Consider the following 13,078-nt stretch of genomic DNA (forward strand, 5'->3'; position numbering starts at 1 on the left):
CAAAGTGATTGCCTACTCCCAGGATTCTTCATTAAAAAAACCAAAACAGAACAAACCAACCCACACAAATAAACTTAGGATTGTGTCCCTTCTTGTTATTAATTATTTCAGTCCTTCTGAAGTATAAGTCCAGACATATTTAATCTTTTTCCTTAATTTAAAAGTGTTTCTATTCTTAAAAAATGCCATACTCTATGTCAATAGAAACACCTATAGTGCAGTGCCTGGACAGTAGCAATGGCATACATTGTTACTACTCTTTTTACCCCTTTCCCTGTTTTAGCGCAAATTCTCTTCTTTGTTAATTTTCTGTTTTCTGTAAACTCCTATTTCTTTAGTATCTTTCTGTAATTACTTTTCTTTTTGTTTGTTAGTTTGAGTTAACCTGGAATGACCTTAACTGCAATTACACAGCTTGTCTATATCAACCTATCTTTCCCAAATGTACATATGCCCCGACTAATAAAGATTATCAGTGACACTGCCAGACACAGGTTTCTTGCTTCACTGGAGACTGAACTGTGAATATGCAAATGATGATTTGCCATTCATGTAATATTAGGATCTTTATTTCTTTTTAAAGACCTTTGTCTTTGGCAAAGAAAAAAGTTAAATTATTTTGTTGTGTACATTAGAAAACTTTGAGTGAATACAGAGCTTAGACATGTAAATAAACATCATTTACATTTGCTACCAGTATAGTTTTTCAGCATTACTTCATAATAGGCTAAAAAAGCCCTCAGACCTGTATTCATAGAAAAATATTGAAAGCAATATACAGAAATAAATCTAGTGACTTCATGAGCATCTTGTATGTCTTCATAAATTTTTGTGTTTCATTTTAATTTTTAGTATAGGTTTTTGGTTTTGAGATATTTCTGCTTCTCTTGCGTGGTTTTCTTTTTCTTTAATAGACTGCTGAAGAAATACTAAGATGCTTCTTAAGAATTAAATTAATTCCAATTCATGTTGCATAGTGGCTTCTGAGGGAGTAGCAGTAGGGAGATGAACAATCAGTGGTAATTCTGTGATTTATTTGTTTTCTTCACAGCTACTCTCCAGCAGTTGATTTCAGACACGATGGTGCGTTGGGCCCAGGAGTCAGTGATAGAAGACCCGGAGTTAGTGAGGGCCATGTTTGTGCTGCTGCATCGCCAGTATGATGGCATTGGTGGTCTGGTTCGAGCTCTACCAAAGACCTACACCATAAATAGTGTGTCTGTGGAAGACACCATCAATCTTTTGGCATCCCTTGGCCAAATCCGTTCCTTGCTTAGTGTCAGAATGGGGAAGGAAGAGGAGAAGCTTATGATTCGTGGATTAGGGTAAATAACTGGAGTGTAACTTCTCTTTATTTACAGATTATATTTTGTTATTTGCTCTTTGGTTATGGCCAAGGTTGTACATGAAGTTTGAATCTGAATATGGGTGTAAATGCAGACACTGCTCTCAGTTATACAGTATCCTCAGTAGTGAGATAAAACCTTTGCAGCATTATAGGTATCATAAGAAGGGAGAAGCAGTTGACATCTGTAAGACTTCTGAAACAAGTTAAAAAGATGTATGTAATATTTTATGATATCAGAACCTATCTTATTGCTACATTTTAAATAGTATGGCTGTGAAGAATCTTGTCAAAAATAGTATCCATTTTCTATGAATGCACTGACTATTGGCTCTTGATACACAGGATTTCCCACGGCAGTCAGTTAATGCAGTTGTGCCTACCCATGTCTGCACATATGCCATCCTTTTTATTGTACTAAATGTAGATGGTATGATTGAGCTGGGAAGTAGTCCACACACTGTTATTCTTCCTAATTATATGATTAATAATAGTGAAGTATAGGCTAATAAAGAGGTCAATTGGAGGAAACAGTAAAGCAAACATCATAGTCTCTAGCAGGAAAGAGGTTAGTTGGTTTTTTCTCTCGTGTTTTTCAAAGAGATGTCTTTTGATTGTAAGCATCAGCTGTAATCTACTGAAAATCTCCAATCAGCAAGAGCAATGAGAATGAAAGAAAGACGGCATCATATAAGGAATGCCAGGAATGCAAACAGAAGAAAAGCTTTTGTTGTATAAAATACAACAAAATATTTTTAGCTTTCTGAAAACCTCAAATATCCAAATAATGTCTATACATAATTTTGTATTGTCATTATAAACAATGCCTACTTCTCAGGTTACCAGCAGGTCTCCTCAGTGTTTCATGATTGCTGAAGTCTTTAGCATACTTATGGTAAGGCTTTGGCAAAAGGCAAAGTCTGTCAAACTGGCATTTCCAAGTCTATCTTTTTTTTTACAGATTGAATATGTTTCATTTCACTCCAGTTTATGAAATATAAAATGAGTGAGTGATTACTAGATTTGGTTTTCATGTCGTGTTCTGTGTTTAGTTCTTATACATTTTTTTCCTCAACATTTTCTACTGTGAATTAAGAACCAAGATTTACTGAATATATTTAATGTTAATTTTTTTTTGCTGTTATGTAAAAGTCTGGTGTAACTTAAGCCACTGATCTCACTACCTCTTCCTATCACCTTTCTTAGTAGTCTCTATAATATCTCGTTTAGCTTGTAAACTACCCAGCTGTGGTAATTGTACCTTTTATAGGCTAACCTGAGCTCCAACACCTTTTCAGAAATGCCTTTTTTTTATTGCCGTGAGTGGTATTCCTTTCTTTCAGCTGAGAAATTGAAGTGTTAGTTATTGCTGCTCTAAAACTCAGTTTCCTCAGAAATGCTCTTTTGATTTTTTTTCCCTAAGCATGATGTTTTATAATACAGTTCACAGTTAAACAGAACACTGAAAGTGGATGTAATTTGCAAAGTAGGGTAATATTGCTGGCCAGCCCTTGAGGTGACATTTTGAGTTTCTGTACTGCTTTCTGTAAAAAAAAGCTGCTGCAGATAACCAGGAGTTTAGAAGGTCTTGGAAGATTGATACCACTGAGGTCTTTTTTCAAGCCTGAAGCATTAGTGAAGAAAGGAAATGAGACAGCTTTTGGAGGCATCATTACTGATATTAAATTCAGTTTTAGGTTTTGGGGAAAAAAAATACTTGGAATCAAAACCTCAGTGTCAAGTAGTCTTCTTCACATCTCATCTTTTAAAAGGCTGAATTTTCCCTGCCTGAGAGAAGGAGTTTTAGGTCAGGAAGAAAAAAAACCAAAACTGTTTAAAATGTACAGTGAAATTTGAACAGTTGCCAACACTATTTTCTCTAGTGACCAGTTAATCCTTTTCTCCCATGGTCTAATTGCTTTCACAGTTATTTATGTGTTATATTTGATTTCAAGACTAATTATATTTTTTAGAAACTTAATTACTCTAAACTAGACATTTTCATTGGATATACGATGTCAAATAAAATATTGACATTATGATCTTACAGTCTGATTTTAAATATGAAAATCTGTTCTGATTAAATATGTAGGAGAGTTATGCTAAACAGTAACTCGTGAATAATATTTGTGCAGCTTCTGGTTTTGACACTTAGAAGATAGCTGGATACCTATTTCCCCTACGATTTTTATTGCTTTTGATGGCAGATAGCAAATGTCTTCACATTTTAATAATCTAAAAGGCATTTTGTGTCAAAAAATATTGCATGATTGTATTTAAAATATAAAATAATATAGCAGTTTTGATGATGCTTTTCTCAGAACAGAGTTTTAGATCTGAATGGAATTTCTAATGAAAGTAGAAGTGTCTTCTACTTCAGTGTAATCAAGGGGTAATTAGTGCATTAACTATAATATGGGAAAACAAAGGTCACATTCTTCCACAATGTGCATAGAAAAATAGACACGAGAGATTGAAGCCCAATGGGAAAAGTCCCCGAGGTAATTTTTTACTTCAGGAGATGGTGAAGAATTGCACAGTAAATCAGCTTTGCAAATAACATAATAGGTAAACTACTGGTGCATAACAGTTTTTAATTTTGTTTTCCTGTAGAGACATCATGAATAATAAAGTATTTTACCAACATCCAAATCTCATGAGAGCTTTAGGCATGCATGAAACTGTCATGGAAGTGATGGTGAATGTGCTTGGTGGAGGAGAATCCAAGGTAAAGTATTTCACTGTTAGAAGGCAGAGAGTTTATGATGGAACTGTTCAAAGCTTTTTCCTGTAAGGCACTGAGCTGTCACTGGAGGTACTGGGATCATAACCTCTTACTAATTTCTGTTAACATAGTAGTTGACTAAGTTTTTTATAAGAATCTGTCCTTCCATTCCAGAGGAAGGTATTATTAGCTTTGTAATTTTAGATGCTTTAAAGAAAAAACTATAGCACTTCCTATGTTCATTATGTTTTAGTGGGTAGATGTTTTTATCAATTAATTAAAAAAAAACAACTCAGTATTACTCTATGAAACTGAATATACACCTTCTTTCATGGTTGAATCTAGAATCTGTGGGTGATTCCAGCTTTAGTTTTCAAAGCTTATACCTTGATCTTTGAAACTTAATATGCTGCTATTTAGCTGGGAAAGTCCTGTTGATTCCAGTGAGAAACCTAAGCAGTTAATTTCTCCGAGGGGCAATGAGTGTACCACTTACATATTAGTATGTTAGAGGGCTTTATATAAATGATCATTTGCATGTTGTATGTCTGCATTAGAGTTTGAGTTTCAGTCAGTTTTTATTTGCTTCTCAGGAAATTACTTTCCCAAAGATGGTGGCAAACTGCTGTCGTTTTCTATGTTATTTTTGCCGCATCAGCAGGCAGAATCAAAAAGCTATGTTTGATCATCTTAGCTATTTATTGGAAAATAGCAGTGTTGGCCTTGGTAAGTATTAAAATAAAATTTAAACCTTCCTGCTGATTTATATATCAAACCACCTGTATCTTTCTTCATTCCTCTATTTACTCACTATGTATTGAAATTTCTTGTATTTCCGGTGCAAAATATCTTCATTAACTGTGTTGCTAGCTCTAAACAAACTCCCCTGACAGTAGCATTAAGTTGAGCTAATTTATTATACTTGTTGTATATGCCTGAACATTCAGAGAGACTTAGTGGTTAGTTGCTAATGTTGAGGAATAGAATATATTCCTGTTTTTACAAAGAGAATCATTGATATTGGCAACATTTCATTAAGGCTTACCTCTCTTTCTCAAGCTTCCACCCCTGCACTTTCTTCTGTGTACTGGTTAGTATACAGCTATGCCAGTGGGAGAAACGCGGAAATAATTTCCTTGATTAGATGCCCAGAAATGAACTTTGAAACTTTCTTAATATGTTTATTTTCCTTTACTTGCCTGGAGGGTTGTAGAGGAAATATATTTATGCTTATTTAATTTAGTACTCAAAATTGACAACATATAGCTATTTAGGAATTGTCATGGTAATTTTTTTAATGTTTACAAATGAATTGATATGAAGGGATAGAACCGAAGTGTAAACTCAAAGTCTTTTTGAAGTGAAAGAGCCCAAATCAAATGCCTTTGGAATGTCAATGTGAAAACCTTAGATTCTTCTAATGCTATATTTGTAGCCATTTTTAAAAGAAATACGTACCTTATAATCATGTATTTTAAAGCATAAAGATATTTTCTATTTCATTGGATTTGGTGGCATGTCCATGTATTAGACATAAATCATTACTGCATTTTCATCAAAAGAGTTGTGACAGGAGAATAAGAATGAGGTCTTAAAACAAAGTATATGATGAGAAGAGGAATATGCAAGACAGGCTGGTTTTAGCTTTAACATTCATATTGTATTTTCATTTCATATCAGTGTCAAATTTCAAGCAAATGCAAGATGATTTATTATAAAGTGAGATGTATAAATTATATATTTATAATAATGTGCTAACCAATACAAAATGTTGCATCTTACTAAAAAAAGTTAATGTGTTTCCTATGAATTTGTCGGGGTTTTTTAAATTGGTGTTAAAACTAAATGTTATTTTGACAGCCTCTCCTTCTATGCGAGGGTCAACTCCTTTAGATGTTGCTGCAGCATCTGTAATGGATAACAATGAACTTGCTCTGGCGTTAAGGGAGCCTGATCTGGAGAAGGTTGGTAGCTTCTTCATCAAGCATTTTTTTCCCCTGTGGAGAGGAAAAGATGCCCATTTCTTGGAGTGAGCAAAATCCAAGATTCTATGGAAGTTTCTGGTACTTTTCAGGGGAAGACTGAGAATCTGGTTGGTTGTTCTTTCTGCCAGTGGCCTGAAGAATTGAACTGAGTTTGTGGTGATTACACACAGTTGTAGCCAAAAGGAATTGCTTCAATGGCAGCTTTTAATTTTGCAGTAGTGCAGTCCATATCCAACAAAACTTGGTTGCTAAAATCTTTCTTTGTTGTTTTTTTGAATGGTGACATGCAGAGATGACATGAGGCAATAAGGGTTACTAGGAGCTTTGTGACAACTTGTTACAATATATGTGAAGTTATCCTAGAGATATCTGTCTATATCTGTTCTATTTTCCTGTAACATTTAAACCTGTTTCAGAAAAGTTTAAGAAATTTAGATTAATTACATTAAAGAATAAAACACTCAGGAGACTCTGTGACAATTTTTTAGTATGACTAAATTGCTGCTGCAAGGAGGACTAGAATAATAGTTACTCTGTCAGTAGTGGATAAAAAAAGCAGATTAAATAATGGAAAGACAGATTCAAGGAAGACAATAAAAATTTTCTTAAGAAAAGACAGAGGAATTGCAGTATACAATTTATTTTTGAAGACCTCAGATTCTGGAGATGATGTAATCTTCATAGGAAAACATCTGTCAAGAGTAATAAAAGTGCAGCTGTTCCTTACTTGGAATTGCAACATGGACTATGCGTGTTTAAAAGGACATTTTCAGTCTCACCATTCTTATGAGTGCTCAGCAAGAAGCTGTCCAAACTGGCTAAAGGCTGTGCTTAAAATTCTTACAGTTCAGAAAGGAAAGGGCCAACTGAAAACTACTACTGAGCCTATAGTACTGAGTTATAGGGAGTGTAATTACTGCTGTCATTATGGCTGTGCATTTAAAAAAGAAAGGAAAAAGAAAAAGCAAGTGAAAATGAATTGTCAAAATAAAATACTGGACCTTCTATTCTTTATAAAAGAAAATATATGTTTTTGATTATGGATGGTTTGTGGTTGGGGAATATTGCAAAATGACTAATTTGTAATGCTCAGAGTTGCAAGAGAAATGAGGTAACATATACAGAAGCATATTCTAGAGAGAGAAATGATGGAATTGAGATAAGTAGGTCATGCAGTTCATGGCAGGAGTAGGAAATAACTGGAAAAGTGAGCTAAGAAAGAGGGTGCTCTTCTGATTTACCCAAGGTATGATACAGTTTTGTCAGGGATAAGAGATTGAGGATACCATATCACAATGGTATAATACCATATAATGGTGTATATATATGTATATAATATATACCATATAATGGTATAAAACCATATGACAATATATGAGGATGCTTTCCTTTGAAGCTGCACTTCTTTTTTTTTTTCACAATACCTTTTTCATCCAACTTTTAGGTGGTTCGCTACTTGGCTGGATGTGGGTTGCAGAGTTGTCCTTTGTTGATTTGTAAAGGCTACCCAGACATCGGATGGAATCCAGTTGAAGGAGAAAGATATTTGGATTTTCTTCGTTTTGCTGTTTTTTGCAATGGTAGAGTAGAAGCCTAAACATTTTATAACTTCCTCCAATATCTAAATAAGTTTGTAATTTTAAATAGTAAGACAAACTAGCTTTGTAAGTTACTGTGAATTAAAAGAACCTGCAGAAAGGGTAGAATTATTAAAGGCACACATTAATTTATATGACTTGTGAAATGAGCATCTAGGGTCCTGTGAACCTGTGCCCCATTTTTTGGATCCAGCTTTGGTTTTTGTAATACCCATATCTCCTTTGGAAGTAGAGCAAAGATTCCAAAATCTTTTTGTGATAAATTAATTGTAGATACAGGCCCAAAGCTGTATCTATTTATGAAGATTTAGATAGTCCAGTTTTAGGTCCAAGCTATTATATTGGTCCCCTCATTAACCCTTGCACTTGACTGAATTTTTACTAAAATTCAGTGGTGCTTTAAGCATCCTTTATTACGTAGTTAATTCCTTGGCTGTAATTGATTTTGAATAAAAACTTTTTTTCTTTCATTTCATTGCAGTAATAGAGGAGTATGTGTGTTCATGTAGCTCTGTTGTGATATTTAAACTGTTTTGTAGTAAAAAGTATCTGTGCATTCTGCTCTTTTGTGTACCTTTTTTTCTGATTATATTTCAGAACTCTTTTTGATATAATCTTGTATTTTTGTATTTGTTCTGTGTGTTAGGAGAGAGTGTGGAGGAGAATGCTAATGTTGTAGTCAGACTGCTTATTCGCCGACCTGAGTGTTTTGGTCCTGCTCTAAGAGGAGAAGGAGGCAATGGGTTGCTTGCTGCCATGGAGGAGGCAATACAAATATCAGAAGATCGAACAAGAGATGGACCTTCCCCAAGTAATGGATCTAGTAAAACCCTGTAGGTACAATAGAATTGCTTACATTGCCATTGTATTTGTTTATTTCTTTTGTAATGTGAAATGACTGTTTTGTTTTAGTATGTGAATTATCAGTTCATTCTTCCTTGGATTCTGTGTCGGAGAGAGATTTATCTTTTGCTAGATAGTGCTTCCTCTGCACTGTTAATTTAAGTAACTCTCTCTAAATATTAAGACATCTCTAGAATTCTGTTTGGTCTTTTTCTTTCCATTAAAAGTCGGTCCACTGATGCAAAATGAGACAGATAAATGGTACCTGTGGATGGAGATGTTGCTGCAATCTTTTAGAGACAAAATACATTCTGTCTTAGTCTGCTGTAAATCCATTTCTTAACAGAAGTCTCTCTCTGTAAGCTGTTACACCTATGAGCTGATTTTCTTTATTTATTATGGTTGTTAAAAACATTAATTTTTTTTTACAATCTTTTATTTGTTGTAACATCTAACTAATTACAGTGAAATAGAAGAGCAAGAAGATGACACTATTCACATGGGAAATGCAATAATGACCTTTTATGCTGCCTTGATTGATCTCTTAGGACGTTGTGCCCCTGAAATGCATGTAAGTTTTACATCTTCATACACTGGAAGGTAAAGGCATAGTTGTTTTACTGGTTATGGGTTTGACATTTCTTTTTTACTGAGTATCGTGTTATCAGGTGATAAAGCAGTGGTATGGCTACGGAGTATCTTAGTGGACATAATGTCCTGTTATGATTGCCAAGGAAAAAAGATCCTCAGAAGCTGTTCTTTTTAAAGGAATTATTCCCTTGCCTTTGTTTTTTGTTTGTTTGTTTGACTGTCTATTGTGACAGCAAAATTCCTCAAATGTCAGTTTTTGCTGGGATGGTGTAGAGTGATGTATTTTCTATAAACTAAGGTTTTATTCTTTATATACTTATTTTAAAAAGACTTTTTAAGTTGCATGTAAATAGGGCATTTTTTTAAATGTAGGGATGAGCATTATACTTGGACGATATACATCAATATCTCAAAATTTTTCTCACTGACAAATCTCAAAGAAAAGATTTCACTAATTCGGGCATTAGATACAAAGAATTAGAAATACTATAAAAACTTTACCTCTTATTTTGTAAGAGATTGAAACTGCTAGAAAATATTATTTATGATTCAATATACATTATTATTCTTCAGAAATTTAGTTATACATAGTTTCTCATTTCTCCTGGGAATGTGCCCTAATTAATGTATATTAGTATAGATCAGTGCAGGGATTGATAACTTGAGAGAGGAGAGATATATGTAGTCAGTAAGGTCAGTGTATGAATACTTGTTTCATTTGAATAAAAAATTGTCTTGTTTTCTCCCTGTCTTGCTGCCTTTTTTAAAAAGCAAAACAAACAATTGAGATACTTGAAAGTGTCTTATTTGACCAGGACAAAACCCCTAATTTTTTCCATCTGAAAATCTACTTTTTTTTTTTTTCTCCCCACTCCTTCCACCATATGCTGCTATAATTTAAGGCTTTGTTCACCAGCTTTATCTAATTTCTGTTCTGAAAATGAACTTAGTTTTATTTAATAAGCAGACATGTAGATTAGTCTTTGAACATTTGCATCCAAACAACAGCAAAGGGATGCAGATTGCATGAAATTTACATTGTTAATTATAATGCAATTTTTGGAGCATTTAATCTTTTGTGTAGAAGATAAAAAGAAGATCTTGCTTAATTTTTATTTTTCTTTTTATTAGCTAATCCATGCTGGTAAAGGGGAAGCCATTAGAATCAGATCAATTCTACGGTCTTTGATTCCACTTGAAGATTTGGTGGGAGTAATCAGTATTGCTTTCCACATGCCAACCATAGCAAAAGGTAAGATTTTTCTACACTTTTTCTCCCATCCTATTCTTATGATTTGTAATTTATTGACATTTGACACTCAAACTTTTTTCAGCATTTAAAAAAATTCTAGAAATTCAACTATTTATTATGAGAATTAAAAGACAGATCATGTGTATCTCATACATGTTTCAAAAATCTTTATGCATGCTGTAATCAACAATTCTGTGTACTCCTAAATCACTGATATAAATTCTTTTAGATTGGATTATAAAAATATATTACAACTTTAAAAATAATTTTTAAAATGCATGCTTTCTGATTTTAGAACTACTTTAAAATACTGAAGTCTCATTTCTCAATAATTATCCTTAGCTCTTGCTGTTCTAACCCTACCAATTGCTTCTGGCAGATCTTACTAAGACACCAGAGTTGTTCTCCAGCAACGATGGTGAAGAGATAGGTGTCACATACATAGGCAAATGCATTTCTGCTTTTCCTGCCTATATAAAACTGATTGAAATAATGGGGGCTATGTGAGCCCCTATATGGAAGGGAAAGGAGTTACCTCTGCTTTTTTGTGTGTCTGGAGAAAAGAAATTATAAATGCAGTTTGGATTGTTTAGACATTCTTAGCACAAGATTTTCCAATACATTACAGTAGAAGAGATAAAAAGATCAATCAGTCTATTTTACTATTACTTATTTATGTTCCAAATAGGGATATCTCAGGAGCAACCTGCAGCTCAGAGATACAGAAGCACTTGTTTCCTTTCCAAAATGAAAGTACTAAAGTTTTAAAATATTTCACTGAATTCCTTTCAGATATTTTGAAATTTTTGAGATAGATAGGACTTGTTAGCACATTCTTAATTCTTTGTCATACATTAAAAATATGCTCAACAATGCTGCGTTTTTAGGATCTCTGATGCAGTGTTCTTGTAATTTTTACTTTCCATCTCTTTCTGCTGAGAACTAGGTAGTTATGTGGGTTAATTATTATGTTTAGGTACTTAGCATTTAGAGTATAAGAATCTCCTAATATACAAAGAATAAACAGAACAGCATACAGGGACTTTGAGGTCCCTGGGTAGAATTTGTCTTACACATTCTTTTTCATTTAACTGCAAATAGGTTTCCTTTGTGTAACAAAAATATGGGGAAGATGCCTAGAGGTTAACAGAGATTCAAAAGCTCTGTTAGGTAGCAGCATGACTGCCTAGTCTGCTGATGAAGGAGAATCCTTGTCACTGAAGTCTTATTTCTTCCTTTTAGATGGTACTGTGGTGGAACCTGACATGTCTGCGGGGTTTTGCCCAGATCACAAGGCAGCCATGGTTTTGTTCCTTGACAGGGTCTATGGAATTGAGGACCAGGATTTTCTTCTACATCTCCTTGAAGTTGGCTTTCTGCCAGACCTTCGTGCTGCTGCCTCATTAGATACGGTAAGGGTTTCAATCTGTTTTTATGTTGGTTCTCTTACCTTATTGACCACTACAGCATTTTTCATCTCTTGGAAAAGCATTTTTTATGTCTTCCCATCTTCTTCATTTCTCAAATGCTGGCTGACCTGTATGTTGCGTCTGAGCTTTGATAATATTTGAAGATGCATCATGCTCATTTTTTAAGAACTAATACCCTTATCTACAAAAGATGCAATGCTTTTACCCAGGAGAATTTCTGAGCTTGTCCTATGGAATCAAAATCAGATGAGCTGCCAATGAAGCAGCAGGGAAGAAGTGACTGGGAACCTCTTTCCAGAGATAGACAGAAAGGGTTAATCACTGTGCATTTGTTAGGGACACCTACTTTGTTATTTAGAAAATGACTACATTTCTATTTTAGCTCCTCCTCATTGTTGCTGCCTTTTTTTTTTTTTTTTTTTTTTTTCTGTGAGTTTTATTTCTATCTCGTTTCTTTTAGCCGTCTTGGTCTAGAAAGCTTAGATTTAGAGAGCTGTTATGAGGGCTAAGACATTAAATTTGCTTTTCCTATTTGACCTTTTATGACAGCATTCTTTTCTGAAAATAATGATGTTGTTATTTAGAATCATAGAATCATGCAATTGTAAAGGTCAGAAAAGACCTCTAAGATTATGAAGTCCATCTGTCAATCTAGCCACCACCATCATGTTCACCATTAAAACATATCCTCAAGGGCCATATCCACTTTTTGGAATATATATAGACTATATATTTTGGGTTTTTTGAACACTTCCGAAATTATGACTCCACTACTTACCTGGGCAGCCTGTTCCAATGCTTGACAAATCTTTCTGTGAAGAATTTTTTTCCCTGATATCTCATTGAAACCTTCCCTTGTACAACTTGTGGCCATTTCCTCCTGTTCTGTCTCATTACTTTGGAGTAGAGACTGACATCACTCCAGCCTCCTCCAGGCAGTGGTAGAGAGTGATAAGGTCTCCTCTGAGCCTCCTTTTCTCCAGGCTAATCAGCCCCAGCTCCCTCAGCTCCTCCTCACAGGACTTGTGCTGCAGACCCTTCACCAGGTCCATTGCCCTTCTCTGGACATGCTCCAGCACCTTGATGTCCTTCTTGCAGTGAGGGGCCCAAAAGTGGAGACTGGGCATGCAGCCTCACCAGTGCTGAGTACAGGGACATGATCACTTGCCTGCTGGCCACACTACTGCTGATACAAACCAGGATGCCATCAATCTTCTCAGCCACCTGGGCACAAGTTCATGTTTAGCTGTCGACCAATATCCCCAAGTCCTTTTATACCAGATATTTAAGAAAAAGCAGTTGAGGATTT

The 13,078-nt window shown here is 34.6% G+C and overlaps 1 protein-coding gene across 6 annotated transcripts in view; it reads left to right on the plus strand.

Annotated features, from left to right (window-relative positions):
* Nucleotides 1-13,078, plus strand: part of RYR2 (ryanodine receptor 2) — a 381,271-nt gene that overhangs the window by 257,908 nt on the left and 110,285 nt on the right. For all 6 annotated transcript variants that reach the window (XM_021527067.3, XM_021527070.3, XM_021527068.3 and 3 more), the window contains 9 exons: nucleotides 1,052-1,325; nucleotides 3,959-4,073; nucleotides 4,664-4,796; nucleotides 5,931-6,034; nucleotides 7,500-7,635; nucleotides 8,300-8,486; nucleotides 8,962-9,067; nucleotides 10,219-10,339; nucleotides 11,582-11,751. In XM_021527067.3, coding sequence (XP_021382742.2) covers nucleotides 1,052-1,325; nucleotides 3,959-4,073; nucleotides 4,664-4,796; nucleotides 5,931-6,034; nucleotides 7,500-7,635; nucleotides 8,300-8,486; nucleotides 8,962-9,067; nucleotides 10,219-10,339; nucleotides 11,582-11,751 — 1,346 coding nt within the window. The remainder of the gene's footprint in view (nucleotides 1-1,051; nucleotides 1,326-3,958; nucleotides 4,074-4,663; nucleotides 4,797-5,930; nucleotides 6,035-7,499; nucleotides 7,636-8,299; nucleotides 8,487-8,961; nucleotides 9,068-10,218; nucleotides 10,340-11,581; nucleotides 11,752-13,078) is intronic.

This window comes from Lonchura striata, chromosome 3 (assembly GCF_046129695.1).
Source record: "Lonchura striata isolate bLonStr1 chromosome 3, bLonStr1.mat, whole genome shotgun sequence".
Lineage (NCBI taxonomy): Eukaryota > Metazoa > Chordata > Aves > Passeriformes > Estrildidae > Lonchura > Lonchura striata.